The 22,191-nt window shown below is 50.4% G+C and overlaps 1 protein-coding gene across 6 annotated transcripts in view; it reads left to right on the top strand.

Annotated features, from left to right (window-relative positions):
* Positions 1-21,620, top strand: part of LOC137535598 (NACHT, LRR and PYD domains-containing protein 14-like) — a 28,302-nt gene extending 6,682 nt beyond the window's left edge. For 3 of the 6 annotated variants that reach the window (XM_068257448.1, XM_068257449.1, XM_068257450.1), the window contains exons 2-13: positions 6,926-6,995; positions 9,238-10,912; positions 13,774-13,863; positions 13,954-14,124; positions 14,823-14,993; positions 15,763-15,933; positions 16,148-16,318; positions 16,396-16,566; positions 17,597-17,761; positions 18,911-19,087; positions 20,669-20,749; positions 21,082-21,620. In XM_068257448.1, the coding sequence (XP_068113549.1) occupies positions 6,974-6,995; positions 9,238-10,912; positions 13,774-13,863; positions 13,954-14,124; positions 14,823-14,993; positions 15,763-15,933; positions 16,148-16,318; positions 16,396-16,566; positions 17,597-17,761; positions 18,911-19,087; positions 20,669-20,717 (3,033 nt within the window). In that variant the 5' untranslated portion in view covers positions 6,926-6,973 and the 3' untranslated portion in view covers positions 20,718-20,749; positions 21,082-21,620. Of the gene's footprint in view, positions 1-1,032; positions 1,094-1,119; positions 1,174-1,270; positions 1,334-6,925; positions 6,996-9,237; positions 10,913-13,773; positions 13,864-13,953; positions 14,125-14,822; positions 14,994-15,762; positions 15,934-16,147; positions 16,319-16,395; positions 16,567-17,596; positions 17,762-18,910; positions 19,088-20,668; positions 20,750-21,081 lie in introns of those variants that run through there. The other 3 variants (XM_068257447.1, XM_068257445.1, XM_068257446.1) reach the window with 3 other exon arrangements.
* Positions 21,621-22,191: the final 571 nt, after the last annotated feature.

Raw genomic sequence — 22,191 nt, 5'->3', positions numbered from 1 at the left:
TCCTCCAGCCTGCTCCCTCCAGGTAACTGATCTCTGCAGGGGTACTAGTGTGTAATGCAGATATACAGGACACTGGGGCCTCCTCCCTCCAGGTAACTGATCTCTGCAGGGGTACTAGTGTGTAATGCAGATATACAGGACACTGGGGCCTCCTCCCTCCAGGTAACTGATCTCTGCAGGGGTACTAGTGTGTAATGCAGATATACAGGACACTGGGGCCTCCTCCCTCCAGGTAACTGATCTCTGCAGGGGTACTAGTGTGTAATGCAGATATACAGGACACTGGGGCCTCCTCCCTCCAGGTAACTGATCTCTGCAGGGGTACTAGTGTGTAATGCAGATATACAGGACACTGGGGCCTCCTCCCTCCAGGTAACTGATCTCTGCAGGGGTACTAGTGTGTAATGCAGATATACGGGACACTGGGGCCTCCTCCAGCCTGCTCCCTCCAGGTAACTGATCTCTGCAGGGGTACTAGTGTGTAATGCAGATATACGGGACACTAGGGCCTCCTCCAGCCTGCTCCCTCCAGGTAACTGATCTCTGCAGGGGTACTAGTGTGTAATGCAGATATACAGGACACTGGGGCCTCCTCCAGCCTGCTCCCTCCAGGTAACTGATCTCTGCAGGGGTACTAGTGTGTAATGCAGATATACAGGACACTGGGGCCTCCTCCAGCCTGCTCCCTCCAGGTAACTGATCTCTGCAGGGGTACTAGTGTGTAATGCAGATATACAGCACACTGGGGCCTCCTCCAGCCTGCTCCCTCCAGGTAACTGATCTCTGCAGGGGTACTGTGTGTAATGCAGATATACAGCACACTGGGGCCTCCTCCAGCCTGCTCCCTCCAGGTAACTGATCTCTGCAGGGGGTACTAGTGTGTAATGCAGATATACAGGACACTGGGGCCTCCTCCAGCCTGCTCCCTCCAGGTAACTGATCTCTGCAGGGGTACTAGTGTGTAATGCAGATATACAGGACATAAGGGCCTCTTCCAGCCTGCTCCCTCCAGGTAACTGATCTCTGCAGGGGGTACTAGTGTGTAATGCAGATATACAGGACATTAGGGCCTCCTCCAGCCTGCTCCCTCCAGGTAACTGATCTCTGCAGTGGTACTAGTGTGTAATGCAGATATACGGGACACTGGGGCCTCCTCCAGCCTGCTCCCTCCAGGTAACTGATCTCTGCAGGGGTACTAGTGTGTAATGCAGATATACAGGACACTGGGGCCTCCTCCAGCCTGCTCTCTCCAGGTAACTGATCTCTGCAGGGGTACTAGTGTGTAATGCAGATATACAGGACACTGGGGCCTTCTCCAGCCTGCTCCCTCCAGGTAACTGATCTCTGCAGGGGTACTAGTGTGTAATGCAGATATACCGGACACTGGGGCCTGCTCCCTCCAGGTAACTGATCTCTGCAGGGGTACTAGTGTGTAATGCAGATATACAGGACACTGGGGCCTGCTCCCTCCAGGTAACTGATCTCTGCAGGGGTACTAGTGTGTAATGCAGATATACCGGACACTGGGGCCTGCTCCAGCCTGCTCCCTCCAGGTAACTGATCTCTGCAGGGGTACTAGTGTGTAATGCAGATATACAGCACACTGGGGCCTCCTCCAGCCTGCTCCCTCCAGGTAACTGATCTCTGCAGGGGTACTGTGTGTAATGCAGATATACAGGGCACTGGGGCCTCCTCCAGCCTGCTCCCTCCAGGTAACTGATCTCTGCAGGGGTACTAGTGTGTAATGCAGATATACAGGACACTGGGGCCTCCTCCCTCCAGGTAACTGATCTCTGCTAACCTTCAGCTTGCCTTATGGGGAACTAGAACATCTGGCCATGTAGGGGAGATGTCAGTGCTCTGTGGCCAGGGATGGGGGAACATAGGCTTCTGTACGGACCTCATACTTGCCCAATCTGTAGCCCTTATCCTTCCTCTGGTTGTGCACATGTTGTCATGCATGCTGTAAAGGAGTTGGGGGCCATTAGGTGTAATAGAGGAGGTACATTTCTCATACAGTAGGGCTCCCCAGCCTCTGGCCTGTGGTGGGATCCCCTCGGATCTGCTGTCAGTGTATTACTAGTTCTTCAGAGAAGGGTGTGTTTAGCGATGACTTGTATGACTTGTATGTTTTGCCTTAACAGGGTTATGTACAGTAAAGCAAGACTGGCAGTAACCACCACTTCTAGTGCCAGGGAGGTGGTTAGCTGGCAGTGAGCTCTGTTGGTGGCTCCTCCCACAAGACATGCCAGTCAGTGCAGGAAGAATAGAGGGGGGGGGGGGGGGGGGTGGAGCCTGATCCTCCTTACTTCATACAGAAGGGCTTGGAGTACAGTGTTCTCATAGTAAGGAGGTGCCTTGCTGCTGTTGTGTAACAAGCCTACTGACCACTTCTTCTTCTAAAGAGTACCTGCCAGTGCTTCTCATACCCAGACCCTCCTGTTATTCAGATGTCCATGCCTGTGACATGGCTCACACAAGACTCTAGGCTGTTCCAGGGGCCCCCATACCTCTGCTCACAGACCCCAGTGTTCAGGAACTGCATGCCTGGAGACAATACTATTCAGTCTAGTGTATAGCCCTGTCTGCCTGTATGTGGGTGGCAGTAGAATCCATTTATAGTCGACTCCAAGGGACCAGGAAAAGTAGTAGGCGGGGGGGGGGGGGGGGGGCGGTGAAAGGGCACAATGCAGATTTATTGCAGGACTTGTATCAGATGTCTGTCTTAAAAGGTTGTTGTTCTGCTGCTGCATGTCTTAGAGCAGAGAGGAAGGCCTGAGTTCAGGTCCTCTGTAATACAACAAAGTAACTCTGGGATGCTTGTCTAGCAGGTTGTGCCTTTCAGGGATAGTCTGGCTCCCTGGGATGCTTGTCTAGCCGGTTGTCCCTTTCAGGGATAGTCTGGCTCCCTGGGATGCTTGTCTAGCCGGTTGTCCCTTTCAGGGATAGTCTGGCTCCCTGGGATGCTTGTCTAGCAGGTTGTCCCTTTCAGGGATAGTCTGGCTCTCTGGGATGCTTGTCTAGCAGGTTGTCCCTTTCAGGGATAGTCTGGCTCCCTGGGATGCTTGTCTAGCAGGTTGTCCCTTTCAGGGATAGTCTGGCTCTCTGGGATGCTTGTCTAGCAGGTTGTCCCTTTCAGGGATAGTCTGGCTCCCTGGGATGCTTGTATAGCAGGTTGTCCCTTTCAGGGATAGTCTGGCTCTCTGGGATGCTTGTATAGCAGGTTGTCCCTTTCAGGGATAGTCTGGCTCCCTGGGATGCTTGTATAGCAGATTGTCCCTTTCAGGGATAGTCTGGCTCTCTGAAGGAAGAGCTGCTGGTTGGTTTAAAGCAGGCCATACACTGGCTCGATTCACGGCCGTTTCGACAGCAGATTCGATCCTGGGATCGGATCTGCTGCCAATCGCTTGCGCTAAACGCACCCGCCGATCCGATTCCCTCCCGAAATCGGATCGGACCGTCGCTCGCGCCGTGCGGGAAATTACCCTCGATCGCCCGGCGGTAGGAGCGCGTCGCTTGCGGCGTACGATTCAGGCCCGATCCGAGCATGTATACATTACCTGAAGCTGGCTCCGGGGTCCTCTTCTCCTCGCTGCACCGCATTTCCGCATGTCCCAGTGTACGCTTATACTTCCTGTGTCACTCCGGTGACCAGGAAGTTGAAATAGAGGGTGCTCTTTGAACTTCCTGGTCACGGAGTAACACAGGAAGCGCCGGGATGGAGCAAGAACAGCGGTGCGGTGCAGTGCGGAGAAGACGCCCGGGAGCCAGCCTCAGGTAATGTATACGGGGGGGGGGGGACAGGCGGCAGGAGCAGCTGAACAGATTGTGATCGGTTTCAGGCTGAAATCGATTCACAATCTGTTTGCAGTAAAGGCAGCCATACGATCCCTATCTGATCAGATTCGATCAGATAGGGATCTGTCAGCTGGTCGATCTAATGGCACATCGACCAGTGTATGGCCACCTTTAGGGTTTCAATGGTATGAAATTCCACAGTATGTCTAACAGTACCATGATATGACCATATTACAGTATATGGTATCATACAATTATTTGGACCCAGGGACCCCTTACACTAATGTGCCCCCATCCCAGTGTCAGGTGCAGGGACCCCTTACACTAATGTGCCCCCATCCCAGTGTCAGGTGCAGGGACCCCTTACACTAATGTGCCCCCATCCCAGTGTCAGGTGCAGGGACCCCTTACACTAATGTGCCCCCATCCCAGTGTCAGGTGCAGGGACCCCTTACACTAATGTGCCCCCATCCCAGTGTCAGGTGCCCCACACCCTCAGCAGACAACATTTTCCAGTAGGACTCGACCCTGCACGGATGTATATCCAATCTTTATTGCATGCAGATATATCAGTAGCAGTAGTACAAGAGCATCACAACAGCATGCATGACGTTTCGGGCAAAGGCCCATTTGAGAAAGGGCCTTTGCCCGAAACGTCATGCATGCTGTTGTGATGCTCTTGTACTACTGCTACTGATGTATCTACATGCAATAAAGATTGGATATACATCCGTGCAGGGTCGAGTCCTACTGGAAAATGTTTGCAGTTTGGATTTTCAAAGAGGAGTGATGGACCTCTAGCCCTGACAGGACTCCCCAATATAATTTATCCTTGAGGCGTGCAGATGCATTTCAGATTGCGATTGGAACCACACCCTCAGCATACATATGATTAAGCTGCTGAGAAATTTGGGGCGCCGGGTAAAACTATATAAAAAGGCTCACCCTGCTCCTGCAAAAGTCCTGGTGGCGTTAGAGGTGTGGCCACAGTATAGGTAGCCAGGGATAGGTGTAGCCAGTAGTAGGTGGCTGCAGGATAGGTAGCCAGGGATGGGTGTAGCCGGCTGCAGGATAGGTAGCCAGGGATAGTATTAGCCAGTAATAGGTGGCCGCAGCATAGGTAGCCAGGGATAGGTGTAGCCAGTAGTAGGTGACCGCAGCATAGGTAGCCAGGGATAGGTGTAGCCAGTAATAGGTGGCCGCAGCTTAGGTAGTCAGGGATAGGTGTAGCCAGTAGTAGGAGCTCGCAGCATAGGTAGCCAGGGATAGGTGTAGCCAGTAGTAGGTGGCTGCAGCATAGGTAGCCAGGGATAGGTGTAGCCAGTAGTAGGTGGCCGCAGCATAGGTAGCCAGGGATAGGTGTAGCCAGTAGTAGGTGCTCGCAGCATAGGTAGCCAGGGATGGGTGTAGCTAGTAATAGGTGGCTGCAGGATAGGTAGCCAGGGATAGGTGTAGCCAGTAATGGGTGGCTGCAGGATTGGTAGCCAGGGATAGGTGTAGCCAGTAATAGGTTGCAGCAGCTTAGGTAGTCAGGGATAGGTGTAGCCAGTAGTAGGAGCCTGCAGCATAGGTAGCCAGGGATAGGTATAGCCAGTAGTAGGTTGCCGCAGCATAGGTAGCCAGGGATAGGTGTAGCCAGTAGTAGGTGGCCGCAGCATAGGTAGCCAGGGATAGGTGTAGCCAGTAATAGGTGGCTGCAGTATAGGTAGCCAGAGATAGGTGTAGCCAGGGATAGGTGTAGCCAGTAGTAGGTGGCCAGGGATGGGTGTAGCCAGTAGGTGGCTGCAGCATAGGTAGTCAGGGATAGGTGTAGCCAGTAGTAGGTGGCTGCAGCATAGGTAGCCAGGGATAGGTGTAGCCAGTAGGTGGCTGCAGCATAGATAGCGAGGGATAGGTGTAGCCAGTAGTAGGTGGCTGCAGTATAGGTAGCCAGGGATAGGTGTAGCCAGTAGTAGGTGGCTGCAGCATAGGTAGCCAGGGATAGGTTTAGCCAGTAGTAGGTGGCCGCAGCATAGGTAGCCAGGGATAGGTGTACCCAGTAGTAGGTGGCTGCAGCATAGGTAGCCAGGGACAGGTGTAGCCAGTAGTAGGTGGCTGCAGCATAGGTGGCCAGGGATGGGTGTAGCCATTAGTAGGTGGCCAGGGATGGGTGTAGCCATTAGTAGGTGGCCAGGGATGGGTGTAGCCAGTAGTAGGTGGCCAGGGATGGGTGTAGCCAGTAGTAGGTGGCCATAGTATAGAGCCTAGGGGGATGCAGTGGCAGCGGTTACAAATACTCGCCAGTAGGTCCTGCACACTTTACTGGCTTCATTCTTCCTGTCTTTGCGTTCCATCTCCTTGTAAAAGCTGTTTCAGGGAAATGGGATGGAAGGAGGAAGAAGCCAGTACACGTGTGCAGGACCCGCCAGCAAGTGAGTATTTATCCCCGCTGTTCGTGCGCCTGCCGCTATGTCACCCAAAAACTGGTTACGTGGAAACCCTAGTTTCCCGAGGAAGGGGTGCTGGAAAATGGTCAGGGGGCTTCTCATGCCATCAGATAAGGGTGCTGGAGAATGGTCAGGGGAGGCCATCAGATAAGGGGGCTGGAGAATGGTCAGGGGAGGCCATCGGGTAAGGGGGCTGGAGAATGGTCAGGGGAGGCCATCGGGTAAGGGGGCTGGAGAATGGTCAGGGGAGGCCATCGGGTAAGGGGGCTGGAGAATGGTCAGGGGACTTCATGATATTTGTGATGTGGTCTTGCACTTCAGATGTTAGCAGCATATTCACTATTCTGTATTACTGTACATTATGTCAGCTGAGATGTCCACTTGAGTGTTTTTGTTTAGTAGAAATACATTGTGTACAGAACTATAGAAGCTGGCCCTACAGGGATCCTGCATTATGGGTCTATAGTCAAGCTGTACACACGGCCATTGAGCTGGTTTTATGAAGCCTCTTGGCTATACAGACCTCAGGCTGGGGGATATATTGGCCAGTGTTGGGATACATCCTCTTGGCTGTACAGACCTCAGGCTGGGGGATGTGTAAGATTAGCGATGGGTTGGTCGCTGGATAAAGAGCTGTCTTGCTTGTGGTGTGTTGAGGTTCCTCACATTCCCCCTCAGTGACTGTTTTGTTTCTGTTTCAGGTGTGGTCAGTGCTTTCTTCAGTCCTGCGATCAGTCCGGTTGAGCACCATGGCAGAAGCTGCTGTGAAAGGTAATCCAGTTATCTCTTTGCCTGGAGCATTGACCTTCTCTTGCCCAGATTGACAATGAGATTCCAAATTTCCTGCTTTCATGTAAGCCATATGTTGCTTGTATGTGGACCAATCAGATTCCACCAGATGTGCCCCTGATTGGTCCACTATAGTTGGATGCAGTCTTGAGATGGCCTCTCACTGACTCTCTAAGGTTTGGCACTAGGAATATGGGGTAGAAGGTGGTCCATTACTGGAGACAAGCCAGAACATCATGTGAGGTCAGATGGGTTTTAACAGGTCATTTAAGTGGACCTAAACTCAGAACTTCCCCTCTGCTTTAAAAGATACACAACAGCATAACCTTTACAGAAACACACTTGTTACCACTGATACAAATCCTAAAATCTGCACTTCCTACTTCCTGATTTATGGAAGCAGACATATTCACATCCTGTGCTTTCAAGTGGGCTTATCTGCCATAGGCAGTCATGTGACAGGGGAGAGATCAAATTACTACTTGTGATTAGACAGGCTAAACTCTCAATGCATACAGGGTGTATTTCCCTGTTTTCCTTCTGTCCTGTGCAAGAGTTTAGGTGCACTTAAAGGGAATCTGAGAACCTTTAGAGGTTTGTAAATGTGCTCTGTAGGGGGCTTCATTGACTAGTTCACCTACTGGGGGGGCTGCTCAGACTTCCATGTATGATGCTGTCTTGCTGCTGTTGGCCCAGCAGAACCAGGATTGAAGTGGCCACAATGATTATGTCCCCGGCCACTGCTAGCTGCAGCCATATAGCCCCTCTATACCCTGTGCTGCTAGCTGTAGCCATATAGCCCCTCTATACCCTGCACTGCTAGCTGTAGCCATATAGCCCCTCTATACCCTGTGCTGCTAGCTGTAGCCATATAGCCCCCCTATACCCTGCACTGCTGGCTGTAGCCATATAGCCCCTCTATACCCTGCGCTGCTGGCTGTAGCCATATAGCCCCTCTATACCCTGCACTGCTGGCTGTAGCCATATAGCCCCTCTATACCCTGCACTGCTAGCTGTAGCCATATAGCCCCTCTATATCCAGCACTGCTGGCTGTAGCCATATAGCCCCTCTATATCCAGCTCTGCTGGCTGTTGCCATATAGCCCCTCTATACCCGGTGCTGCTAGCTGTAGCCATATAGCCCCTCTATACCCGGTGCTGCTAGCTGTAGCCATATAGCCCCTCTATACCCTGCGCTGCTAGCTGTAGCCATATATCCCCTCTATACCCTGCGCTGCTAGCTGTAGCCATATAGCCCCTCTATACCCTGCACTGCTAGCTGTAGCCATATAGCCCCTCTATACCCTGCACTGCTGGCTGTAGCCATATAGCCCCTCTGTGCACTGCTGGCTGTAGCCATATAGCCCCTCTATACCCTGCACTGCTAGCTGTAGCCATATAGCCCCTCTATATCCAGCACTGCTGGCTGTAGCCATATAGCCCCTCTATACCCTGCGCTGCTGGCTGTAGCCATATAGCCCCTCTATACCCTGCGCTGCTAGCTGTAGCCATATAGCCCCTCTATACCCTGCACTGCTGGCTGTAGCCATATAGCCCCTCTATACCCGGTGCTGCTAGCTGTAGCCATATAGCCCCTCTATACCCGGTGCTGCTAGCTGTAGCCATATAGCCCCTCTATACCCTGCGCTGCTAGCTGTAGCCATATAGCCCCTCTATACCCTGCGCTGCTAGCTGTAGCCATATAGCCCCTCTATACCCTGCACTGCTGGCTGTAGCCATATAGCCCCTCTATACCCTGCGCTGCTAGCTGTAGCCATATAGCCCCTCTATACCCTGCGCTGCTAGCTGTAGCCATATAGCCCCTCTATACCCTGCACTGCTAGCTGTAGCCATATAGCCCCTCTATACCCTGCACTGCTAGCTGTAGCCATATAGTCCCTCTATACCCTGCACTGCTAGCTGTAGCCATGTAGCCCCTCTTTACCCTGCACTGCTAGCTGTAGCCATGTAGCCCCTCTATACCCTGCGCTGCTAGCTGTAGCCATATAGCCCCTCTATACCCTGCGCTGCTAGCTGTAGCCATATAGCCCCTCTATACCCTGCGCTGCTAGCTGTAGCCATATAGCCCCTCTATACCCTGCACTGTCTTGTGCTTCCTCACCTCTGTTGCCTCAGGACATGTAGACAGTGGTGACTTATGAAGCAAAATTATTTGTTGCATACTCACGTTTCCAACAAAGGGGTTTTTTTTTCTCATACTTAGACTGGAAGTCGAAGTTCCTGGCAGTGAAGGGTGGCCTCCAGCATATTGCTGGGCTGGAGAGAAGCTATCCCAGACTCCGACCCTTTCAAGTTAATAGAGAGGAAGGCCGAACCATCCCTCATACTGGCACTCTGCTGGAACAAGCTGAAGTCAGAAAGTCCTCAGACAGATATTCCCCATCTTCTGTCCAGGACCTCCTTGTTGCAGACAGCACTGGCTTTGTCCCCAGGAACATAGTCTTGTTTGGACCTCATGGGATAGGTAAGACAACCACCTTACAGAAGATCATGCTGGACTGGGTCTCTGGAGTCCTATATAAGGACAAGTTTAACTTTGTGTTCTATATGAGCAGCAAAGATCTCAATCAGATTGATGGCAGCATCAACATTACCAAACTAGTGTCAAAAACATGCAAGCTAGATTGTCCAGAGGATGTGATGAAGTCCATTTTTGAAGACCCCACCAAGATTCTTGTCCTGATTGATGGATTTGATGAGCTCCATTGGACCCTGGAAGATGACTATGATGACTATGAAGACCCTTTCCTGGAGACACACAAAGATACTTTCCTGAGATGCTGGTTCAACAAAGATGTCCTCGGTGAGACCCCACTGATCATCTCTTCATCATCCTTGTCACTGAAAAAGCTCAAAGATGTGGTTAATGATCCTTGTTCCATTGAACTTCTGGGACTCTCAGAGAATGAGATTGAGAAATCTCTTCACCAGTCTTTTCCTGAAAAAGATCAGGCAGACCAGGCTCTTTCTGTCTTAAAAGAAAATGGGGTTCTGTGGAGCTTCTGTGCTGTACCTTTGACCTGTCAGCTTGTCTGTACTGTCCTGAAGGCTGGAATGAAGGAGGACCTAGCCTCTGCAAACTGTAAAACCCTGACTTCAGTTTATCTGCTGTATCTCCAGAGCTTGTTGAAAGGTCATGCCAGTGGCAAGCCTGTAGAGGCCTGTCTGAAGAAACTGTCTGCCTTGGCCAATGAAGGGGTCCTGAATCACAAAACATTGTTTGAAGAGGAGGATCTAACAAGGCATGGACTGTCCATCACAGATGTAGCCTCTGTCTTCCCAAATGCCACCCTCTTTCAGCAGGATGTGGAGGCCCCATCCAAGTACAGCTTCATTCACCTGAGTCTTCAGGAGTTCTTTGCTGCCTTGTACTACGTGTTGGGACAAGAAGCTGAGGATAAGGAGACCAGTGGTGTGAAAGGTGACTCTTTCCTCCCAAGAGTATGCAAGGAAAAATCCATCAATTATCTGGCAGAAAATCACCCATTCTTGGTTGCCCCTGTAAGGTTCCTCTTTGGTCTTCTCCACAATGGTCAGTTGAAGGAGTTGGCAAGCAGCATTGGGTGTAATGCTTCCTTGAAGGCTAAAGCTGCTGTGGAAAATTGGCTGACTGGTGGAAAGTGCTCCAGAATTCCCATTGCTGCCCTTTCTTGTCTCTATGAAGCGCAGGATGATGGTCTATGCAGAAGATTGCTTAATACTGAAAACCCTGTGGTAGAACTGGGCTTTTACTCTGGGGCAATGGAGAACATCTGTACCAGAGAACTGCTCTACTGTTTCAAGGATGGCAAGAACTCCATGAGCCTGGAAGACTTCCTGATGAGACCCAATGACCTGCAGCTGCTGTCCACCCTCTTCCATGGTGCTCCAAAGCTCTCGTAAGTATTCTCATGACCCTGATGGGATGAGGTGGGAGCTTTTAGGTGTAGCTTCTCAGACCTGAAAAGTCTGAATCAGGCAGTGTTTCATAAACTAGACCAGAGGCAATCCCTGTAGCCACAAGATGCAGCCCTCACCCCAACATGGACCAGATGTCACTGTCCACACAAACTGCAGTGATCCCCTCAGAACTTTTACCAGCTAGTTGGCATGAAAAAGTAGCCAGGTGGGGTAAGATGAGAGAATGCAGGGGTGGTGCTTCTGTACGCAATTTGTCTTACAGCATAGGAGGAGGTGAGCTAATGACAGCTGGGTGCTCACTTAAATTAGCCGAGTGGAGCACCCGGCTAAAAGCCTGGGGAGAACACTGGACTGCAGCTACCACAGATGGGTTACAGTAACTCACATTTCTGCTGGCTCTGTCCTGCCTCATTGCCACAATTTCTGGTTGGTGGGTGACTGACATGTCAAATGCCTGCAGGTCCTTCATTGTGGGGTTTATGGGGAGTGCCATTGCTTTCCTACAGGGGTTGCTCAAAATGACAGCCTAGGGCAGGGGTCCCCCAACCACTGGTACACGGCCCCCGCTGCTGTTACCTTAGCCGGGGGGCTGCGTCCTTTCCTGCCCGTGTAACTGATTCACAGCAGCTGCTGTGATGAGGCAGGAAGCAGAAGAGAGCAGTTTCCATAGTAATGGCAATACATATTGCTGCTACAGGAAGCTGCGCTCTCCTGCTTCCTGCCTCATCACAGCAGCCGTGGGGTGTGCTGCTGTGAATCAGTTGCACGGGAATATAGAGGACGCAGCGGCCAGCTAAGGTAACTGCAGCGGTGGCCATGGGGGGGGGGGGGGTCGGTTTCTGTACTCGGGCACTACCTACCCATACTGGGGAGTTATACTGGGACACTATACTAGCCATACCTGGACAACTAAACTCCACTCCCTATAGTTGCCCCAGTATGCTAGCTATGCCGCTGCGCACGACACTGTCCACTAAATCCCCCCCCCCCCCAGGGAATCTTGGGCACACCATAGTCTGTAACATTATAGCAGACAGTAATTTGGGTGCCTTCAGAAGACGGAGCCCATATTACCATTAAAAAGGTGTAGTTTGGACACAGCAATAGCTGGCAGCCAAATTGCATCTTTCCTCCTAAATCTATGGTGTCCCGGAGGGGGGAATAGTAACTAACGCTGCCGGGACTTGTGCAGGGGGCAGTGAGACCTTTTTTCAGCTTTGCTCTGCTGTTTCCCAATGCCTGTTTAGGAGGGCTGCTCTGGGTGTTCAAATGACCAATAAGGAAGTGAGGCTAAACAGGGGCAGTGGGAGCAAAAGGGGCAATGGAGACAGCCAGAGGAGCAAGTGCAGCCTGACCCATAAACTGCTCTAGTGCAGCCTGGCTGTGCAGTGACATCATTTTACTGTCAGCAGCGATAATACGCCTTATCCCAACCAAAGAATTGGCTCCAGCACCCTCCTATTGTTGGGAAGATGGTTGCAGTTTGCTTATATTTACTGGTACTTGAACGCTGACCTCTGGTCCCTCTTGAGTGAGGTTTGCTTCACAGCTGGGTGTTGGGACTGCAGGAATTGCCTCAGGATTGGTCTGTAGTCCGGGGCCTGGGGCGGTCTGGGCTGGGGCGGTCTGTGTGGGCCTGGGGTGGTCTCTGTGTGGGCGGGACCTGGGGCAGTCTGTATTTTTAGGCAGGAGGGTACCAGTTTGCTACTTGGCTGCTGCATGGTTTTGTTCGCTGTCTGCAGCCATGGATGTATTGTTAGTGCATCAGACCAAACTCACAAGGGGGCTACCAGTCCCAGGAGAGGACGTCGGGATGTGCTGCTAATCTTTAGATGGGTTTGATGCAATGAATGTTTGCATGTCTGCACTATGCATGTTACAGGGCCAGATTTAGGACACCTACAACTATTGGGATACCTCTGCAGTGTAGGTGGCTACACTAGATAATAGTCTCTTGTACGAAGACCCCAGATTTTCCCCTTAGCTGTAGGGATAGCCGTAGTGCCTGGATGACTTCTGTGAGTGCAAAGGGTTTACCCTCTTGCTGTATTGCTGGCCCCACCCCTTAAGCACCTCCCTAATGGCTTGTATACTTGAGGGGATGTGCCTGGATCTATGTTCTACACTTGTCTGGCACACCATGTGCTGCTCACAGGGGCAGTTAGGACTAGGAAGGAGTGCTAGTTAAAGGGAACCAGAGATGAAGATCACATTTTATACCTAGGGCTTCCTCCAGCCTCATACACTCCAATCGCTCCCATGCTGCCATCCTCCGCTGGCTGCTGTTATGAGAACCGGGTCCCCGCTCTCCCATCAGTCGGAGCCAGTCTAAGCATAAGACGTACAATGTTTGCCTATTTCTCCAGCGGCCGCAGGAGAGATACGTAGAGGGCGCACATCTCCTGCATAGCCTGGCTCCGATAAGTCAGTGATGGGACCTGATTCTCGTAGCTGCAGGCAGAGGACGGCGGTGTGGGAGCAATCCGAACATGTGGGGCTGAAGGAAGCCCCTGGTATGTATACAATCTTTCTTTTTCCCATCTCTGGTTCCCTTTAAGTTTGGTAGCACGTCTGAACAGAACCAAACCACCCTGTCCTGACCAATAGTTTGCATAGGGGCTCATTATTGGTATATCTTTACTTTGTACTCCCCTCCATTCCTGACACCAGAACTGAGGATTGATCAGTCTGTCCTGTTGGAATATTTTTTTTGTTTTGTTTTTGTTTGTGACTTTCTAGTGATAGTTAAACTAGTGAACAAAGCGATGGAGACTCTATGGATTAGGAAAGATGTTTCAGGCCTGAACTTTTCCCTTCTGGTGTTGCCTATTTCTCCTAGATTTACACGATGTGGATTTGCTGAAGACCTGGACATGCCAGGAAAGTCTTCATGGTTGTCCAACACAAACAGTAAAGTCAAAGAACTTGAGTAAGTTGAGCCTCCTTTCTAGCCAATATCTCTTGGGTGGGAGAAGCCTTGTTGAAGGCACACAGCATGAACTGTCTCCTCTTCCTGCAGGTTCCATGTGTGTGTGGTCACCCCAGCCTTCTTCAATGATCTCGCCTCTCTCCTCTCCACCAGCCGATCTCTCACTATACTTCACTTGAGTCACCACAACCTGGAGGTCTCTGCTGTGAAAGCTCTGTGTGATGGTCTACGCCACCAAGACTGTATCCTGCAGGAACTCATGTGAGTCATTCTCGTGGTCTGGAGGATGGGTTGTCATGAGACAAGTCTTGACCTTTTCATTTGGGGACCCCATCCTGTTGAGTACCTGCTAGCTTTATAAGGTGTCCTCTTCCTAGGCCTTGTTCAGAATGTGGTGTTATATACAGGAATATCTATAGAGAAAGGAGCTTGCCTTAGTAACTAGAGGTCTTCCCCTTTCCAGGAGAGTCCAAGATCAATAACCTTTGGCAGGGATGTCCCAGCATTGACTGCATGTGCAGGTAGAAGCCATAATATGGGAGGGGCAAATTCTTAATGTGTGCAAAGGATGCTTTTAGAATTCTTTTGTGGGCACAACTCTGGCTTTTTGACTATTGGACAGTTAGACCCGCATCTCACTTTGGCAACATTAGTGGTGCTTCCTACCTTGTAGGGGACACAGTGCAGCACAGGTGATCATGGATGCTGCATGTAGCATTGCTGATATACCACAACATTTCCATTTAGCTGATTGTGCTATCCATTCATTTGAATGTAGTGCCCTTTAACCACAAGGCTGTTTACCACTGGCAGAGTGCTAGTGTGATCTGGCCCTGAAGGCACTTGTGTCTGGTCTGCTTCTCAGCTAACATTTGTGTTATGTGGACACAGTGCATAGTGTGCTCAGGCCCTTAGCTTGCTTAGTCATTTCCCCACATGTCTATAATTTCTGCCCACAGACTGAATGACTGTAACCTGACTCCAAGCTGCTGTGAAGAGCTGGGCTCTGCTCTCAAGATCAACCGCTCTCTGCTCAAGCTGGACACGGCACTGAACAACCCGGGGGAAGCTGGTGTCAGATTCCTGTGTGAGGGGCTGAAGGAGCCAGGATGTACCCTGCAGGATCTCAGGTGAGGGCTGAGGGTCTGCAGGGGGGGGGGGGGGCTGAGGGTCTGCAGGGGGGGCTGAGGGTCTGCAGGGGGGGGGGGGGGTGAGGGTCTGCAGGGGAGTGGGTGTGGTGGTGGGGGGATGAGGGTCTGCAGGGGGGTGGGCTGAGGGTCTGCGTGTGTTCTGTAGGGGAGTAGGTCGGCATGAGTTAAGCTTGGTTCAGGCCTTCGTATAGTCCACATTAGGATGGTTCAGGCCTCCAGGGTTATAAGTTAATCACATCTGAAGACCTCCCTAGCCTTGAACTGTGGTGTCAGTGCTTGGGTAGGGGTTACCTTGCCTCGGTGAACCTGATGTGAGGGGGATATGGAGGCTGTATGTCTGTATCGTTTGCTTGCACCCCTGCTGATCTATTTGGCTGGAGTAGTTTGTCAGATCTGGCAAGATTGGCTGCATGCTTGTTTTTGGTATTCAATGTCAGACTCCTCATCTGCATGCTTGCTCAGGGGCTATGGTTAAAATTAGTAGCAGGATAGCCAGGCAACTGGTATTTAAAGGCAAATATGACAGCATCCATCTCTCTTCAGTTGTCCATTAATGAGCTCTGGAGAGTATAATTCACCTGTGAATGTTGGTTTTCTGCAGAACATGCACTGTTTAGGGTATGGGGGGGGTTATATGGGAGTGGTTCAGATACACTGGAGATGACTAGGTGGAGCTGCGATGCTCAGGAGTTTGATTTGCTGTACAGGGCTTGGCATTGGTCTGTCATGCATTGTCTGTCTTCTCTAGGCTGGACTTCTCTGATCTGACTTCCTCCTGCTGTGAGCACATTGGGGCTCTCCTGAAGACCAACCGCTCCATCACTGTCCTGCACATGAAGGATAATGACATTAAGGACGCCGGGGCTAAACTCTTGTGTGAGGGCCTCCTAAACCCTGGGTGTCCACTGAAGGAACTGAGGTGAGGTCAATGTCACACAAGCTTGGTGGACTGGACAATGGAATTGGGTGGGGGTGCATGGTTGGTGTGGACTGGCCAATGGAATGGGGTGACTGGGGTTACATGCCTGGGGTGGCCTGGCAAATGGGATGGAGGCAGTCACTTTCCTGGGGTGGCCTGGGGGAGGGGGGTAGTTATCTAAAAGGACTCGTATATCCTGTCTTGATCTCTGCAGGTTGCATGAGAGCAACATAACCTCAGATTCCTGTGAGGACTTGAAGTCTGTTCTTCTGAAGAACCACACTCTGACCGTGTTGGATCTGACTGACAACAACCTGCAGGACTCTGGGATGAAGATCCTGTGTGAGGCCCTGAGGGACCCGACCTGCACTCTGCAGGAACTGAAGTGAGTGGTTCAGACAGGCCCACATGAGCCTCGATCTGCATGGTTTACTGGCCAGCCTAACCTTGTCCTCTGTCCAGCTTGCAGCACACTGACCTGTCTCCAGACGCCTGCCAAGATATCGGCTCTGTCATCACGGTCAACCGATCTCTGCACCACCTGGATCTCACCTGGAACAGTATCAAGGACTCTGGAGTCAAAGTGTTGTGTGAGGCCCTAAAGAATCCAAACTGCACCCTAAAAGAGCTGAGGTGAGCCTCAATTTCCAAACATCCAGAGCTCTGGTGCTCCTCCCCCTGAGGGTGATGCTGCTCTGGTGCTCCTCCCCCTGAGGGTGACACTGCTCCACCCTCTAAGTGTTAGGCTGCTCTGTCTCCAACCACAGAAAGGGGACTTAACTGAAAGGTTAAATGCCTTGGGGTGGACTAAAACCTCCCCAATAAGCTGCAGATTTCCTCTTCACTATCCTATGGAAGGCGCGTCCCCAGGTAATCTGCAGATCCCCCCCCCCCCCCCCCCCCCCTGGGTGAAGCATATGGACTTGTCATGCAGGAACCCCGATGTATAGAACCATACCTCCCAACACTGAGATAAGAGAGATGCTTTAAGACACGCCCCTGCCTCCCCTGTAGTTACACCCACTGCCATGCCCCTCACCTGTAGTTACACCCACTGCCATGCCCCTCGTCACGCTCCTGCCTCCCCTGTAGTTACACCCGCCATGCCCCTCGTCACGCTCCTGCCTCCCCTGTAGTTACACCCACTGCCATGCCCCTTGTCATGCCCCTGCCTCCCCTGTAGTTACACCCACTGCCATGCCCCTCGTCACGCCCCTGCCTCACCTGTAGTTACACCCACTGCCATGCCCCTGCATCCCCTGTAGTTACACCCACTGCCATGCCCCTGCCTCCCCTGTAGTTACACCCACTGCCATGCCCCTCATGCATACCACACAATTTGGAAGCCAAAGATGTTAGTCCTCTCTATCATCCTATCTTAAAATGAAGGAAAACTCTCAATTGAAGGGAATTGTGGTATGGGTTCCAATGCAACATTTTTCAGTAGATAAATGCATAAATCTGTAAAAGGGTTTTGGTTCCCAAAAGAGGGACAGAGTTATGATAGAACTTCCCTCACAGCTTGGGTGGCCGTGAGCAGAATGTAATGACTTTGCCCCCTCAGTGGTGGGGCGGTTGTAGCATAAATGTCACACAGGGGGCAGTGCAAGGATACCCTCTGCCTATAGCTGGAAACTGGAATGAGTTGTCCTGTCTTCCCCAGGTTGTATGGATGTGATCTGACAGTGTGTGAGGACCTCGCCTCCGTCATCCACACAAACCACACTCTGACCAAACTGGAGCTGTCTGGAAACCAGTTTGATGACCAAGCGACAAAGGCTTTGTGTGAGGCCATGAGGAGCCCCGGATGTTCCATGCAGGAGTTCCGGTAAGTGGCGTGTGGTAGTACAGACCGGGCTGAGGGACAGTCTATTGCTTTCTGTCCCTGATGGACACACATTGGTGGTAAACCCTTCATGAAAATACTTGACCAGAGGTGCCAGGATATGATGTAACAGTTTAAAAAGGTGGTTTTATCCTATCTTGGTGCCTCTGTTCAACTATTCTCCATTGTCTAGTCCACCCTCAGTGGAGGGGTATTACCCCATTCCATCTATATAGAGTGCACCACCTTAACCTGAGTGGGGGTCAGGTCTTCAGATCCCCACCTGTCTTTACAGTGGTTGCCTATGTGGTAACCCACTGTTCTGAGCAGAACAGTCTTGTGGTGGTAACGTGAAGTGTGACTTACAACATACTATATTGGACTCGGTGTCCTGTCTCCTTGGGGGTAGTATTACCCTTTGATCTAGCAGCAAATCGTGCCGATCAAGATGGAGGCTCTAAGTTCTCCAAAAATGCTGCAGCTTTCTCAAATGAAGCCTAACGACCATCGTCCTCTCATACTAATTTGCAAGCAGGCCAGCTCATGTATAAAAGATGCACTCATACAGCATGCAGACACCAGTTGTTACTAGTCCAAATAGCGAGTTGTATGCATGAGTTATCAACCTTTCGATAACCAGAACCATGAAACCTAGCCTACACCACTTCCAGAAGCATTCAAACATAAAAGTCTGTGCCTCCTTCTCAGGACATATAGGAGAATAGATGGTTGGCTGCAAATGTTCGCTTATTTAAAATTATCAATTTCAAGTAGTATGCAGGAATTGTCTCCTGCTAAGAGTGGTGGAGCAATCCTGAGGAGAGAACCTCAGTAGCATGAATTGTCTGCTGCTAGGAGTGGTGGGCCAATCCTGAAGAAACCTCAGTAGTATGGTTGATGGAATGGTCTCATGCTGGCTCCTCCTGGACAGAGGTAAATGTATTAGGCCACTCGAGTGCTTTTCTGGCCAAACATGAGATTCTGACTTGGATCAATTGACCAGCTCTTGCTGGTATCTAAGCACAGATGGCAAAAGCCAGCCTCAAGTCTTGTGCCTGGCCAGAGCCTTGCTGCCTGTATTCAGTAACCCTTGCTGGGCCCGGCCAGAGCCTTGCTGCCTGTCTTATTCAGTAACACTTGTTGTTTCCTCAGGGTGGGATATTGTGCCATGACAGCTACATGTGCAGAGGAGGTCCTGTCTACCATCAATACAAACAAGACCCTGGAGGTGCTGGATGTCTCCTTTGGCTATGAGGGGGAGCCTCCTGCTGACATAGATGACCTCTGCAAGAAGTTCCACCACCCAGCAGCTACTGTGGAGAAGAACGAGTAAGTGCCATGGTTGTCCATTCTCTGCCACCAGGTGGCCCTTGTCCTCGGTCTGTGATTTCTCATCCCTTCATACAAGGCTCTAAACACCACGAGCAGACCGCTACTTTAGTCCATCTCAAGCAGTAACACTCCAAGACTCCATTGAAAGAACATACAGCAGATCTGCTCATTCCAACCTGAGCACAATTCTCACTCTTTAGGTGGCCAAATACCATACACTTTTTTTTTTTTTTTTTTTTTTTTTCTTCAGAAAGATGGATTGCAATTCTTGAACAGAACATAGGTGTGTGGTACATTGGTCACATTTTTTGGAGTGTTAAAGATTTCCCCAATTATGATAAAAATGATTGGAAACTCTGGGAAAATTGCTAGGGTGTGTATTAATAAATTGGCAATCTAACACACCATACAATCTTTAGCAAAATTGCAGAAACTTCCAGAATTCCGGATTGATTAAAAATTGGTGAAATCCGATCGGAATTCAGTCGAATGAGAACCTTTTTTTTTTTTTTTTTTTTTTTTCTTCCCGCGGGAGATCGATCAAATTTATCAAATTGCGTAAAATCAGATCATGTGTTATCGTGTGGCCACCTTAAAGATCACCTGGCTCTTATGCTAGGTACATACCATACACGTTTCTGTTAGAATTGCTTTCGTTTTTTTTTTTTTTTAACTTTCCATTCACTTCTATGAAACTATTGTAAAATCGATCAAAATTAAGATTGGCCATGTTGGAAAAATTGATCTGGCAGGTGAATCTAACCAAAACTGTATTTACCTAGCATTATAGGCATCAAGCCCAATCTACACGATACGATTCTTTGTACGATTCGATTATAATTCTATTCACAGTCCGATTAAATCAGACATGTCCGATCGGGATTCGATTAGCCATTGTAAAATGGCAAATCGAATTGAATCAAATCCCGATCGGACATGTCTGATTTAATCGGATCGTAAATAGAATTGTCTAGATGGGGCTTTACACAGAAGCTTCCAGAAAAGCCTGTATCCCAATAGGTCTTATCAGAGGGTACAGAAGTTTCCAGCAAGTCCGTTGTTTCCTGAAGTCTCTAGACACTCAGCATGTGGCAGCTCCAGCTATCTGGAGCAGCAACAATAGAGGATCTTACATTAGCTGGCATCAAACAGAATATAAAATAAACATGATACATGAAACTGTACAATACATGGCATAGGAATATTCTAGGCTTGCCACACTTTGCTGCCACTATAGGGGGTGCTAGACCCACACCTGTCATAAGGAGCTGTGGCCAAAGATTAGCAGAGGGGCACAGTTTATTTCTTGGGTGGGGGAGGTGTTAGGAGAGACATTATTCACCCTAAGCATATCATGCAAAAGGTGAAAAGGGAGGGGCTCCAGATTGAGCAACAGCTGCCCCAATGACTTCTCTAAGACACGCCTCTCACACCAGTGACCAGTCTCTGCAGGACACTCCCCCTAACACTGAGCACTGCTTCCTTCCTCTGCTGGACACACCCTCCTCACTGAGCACTGCTTCCTTCCCCTCTGCAGGACACACCCCCTCACACTGAGTGTTTCCTTTCTCTCTGCAGGACTGAGGACGGTACTTATATCTACTTCAAGTATAACAAGCAGAAGTGATTCTTCATCTCCTGCAGGAGGAACACCTGAAGGTAATTATCCAGCCTGACCTGCTAAGGGGTAACTCCGGCTATTCTCACTGCTGGGTAGTGTTAGAACCTGTCACATGGGGAAGGTTTCTTCCAGTGGGTGGATGAAGTGAGGGGAACTCTGTTTCCTTTACACCCACCTATACAGGGCACTGCTGGTTGGCTTGTCCCTCCTCTGTGCACTTCTCAGTCTTGTGTTGTCAGGACAAGACTTGGCTCCTGCAGGGGTTGGCGCAGGTCGGTGGAACTGATTAGGACTGGCCTTAAAACTGAACCTTGAGGCCCAGTGTTTCAGGCCAGATGTTGGAGCAATAACTTGTAATCTTGTTTTCCAGGGACACCTAGCTGCTGCTGTTCCATTGGCCTCACGCGACCCTTTGAACACCTCTCACTTTCACTTCTGTATGGCACCTGGGCTGCAGGAAACATGGTGACTCCTGTCTGAGCTGGAAGATGTCCTGAACCAAGAAACATGTTTGCAAGATGTCTTCAACTGCCAGGAACCTCTAACCAAAGACTCCAAGCACCTTAACTTCGTAACCGGTTCCTCTGGTGGTTGTCCTGCTACCTTATGGTCTAATCCTCCCCAGCCCCCAGTTAGGACAGGTCAGGTGACAGTGTAGCTTGTGTGATAGGATACTGGAGGCCTTACACTCTCTAGGTGTTCTCTCCTGGCCCTGCACTAGCTGTGTAGTATTTAGAAGGTTGACTTTTGCACTAGAAGATAGTTCTGCCGTGTCTACTTCAGAATTCTCTCAGTATCCAGCCTCACCCAGCAAAGGACAGGTGACCGATGCTTACTGAACTGTCTTCATTACTTCAACTTATTCTAAATTTGCACAAGATGTTAAAGCAATAAAAACTTCCAATAAAAGCCTTGTCTCTAGTGTGGTCATTAGACTGGGACTCTGCAGGAGTTACCCAGTCCAATGACCACACCCCCTCAGGACCAGACTGGGACTCTTGTTCTGAAGGGGTGTGGTCATTGGACTGGGTCACTCCTGCAGACTAGGATGCTGGTTCTGAGGAGGTGTGGTCATTGGACTGGGATGCTGGTCCAGGGGGGGGGGGGGTGTGGTCATTACACTGGGACTCTTGTTCTGAGGGGGTGTGGTCATCAGGTCCCACAGACTAGGACCCTGGTCCTGAGGGGGTGTTATTTATGTAGAATATTGAGGTAGCAGATTGCCCAGTAACGGGTTATAGAGCAGACAGGGTATTAGGTAAGGTTTGAGGACTTCCCAGAGATCCACCAGTACTGTAAGTGGCCAGTGATGGGATTGAGGTTCTACCAGACCCTTCACTCATCTGTATAGTGAACCCAGGGAATTCTGGGAATAAAGACCAGTACACGCGGTATTCTAATTTGTTCAAAGCAGAATAAAATCTTTATACACAAACATGTACTTGTCTAATTTCAAACAGGCTTAGGAGGGGTAGGCATG

Source organism: Hyperolius riggenbachi, chromosome 10, assembly GCF_040937935.1.
Source record: "Hyperolius riggenbachi isolate aHypRig1 chromosome 10, aHypRig1.pri, whole genome shotgun sequence".
NCBI lineage: Eukaryota > Metazoa > Chordata > Amphibia > Anura > Hyperoliidae > Hyperolius > Hyperolius riggenbachi.
The sequence above is the reverse complement of the archived record's forward strand: the minus strand, read 5'-3'. Positions and strand labels throughout refer to the sequence as shown.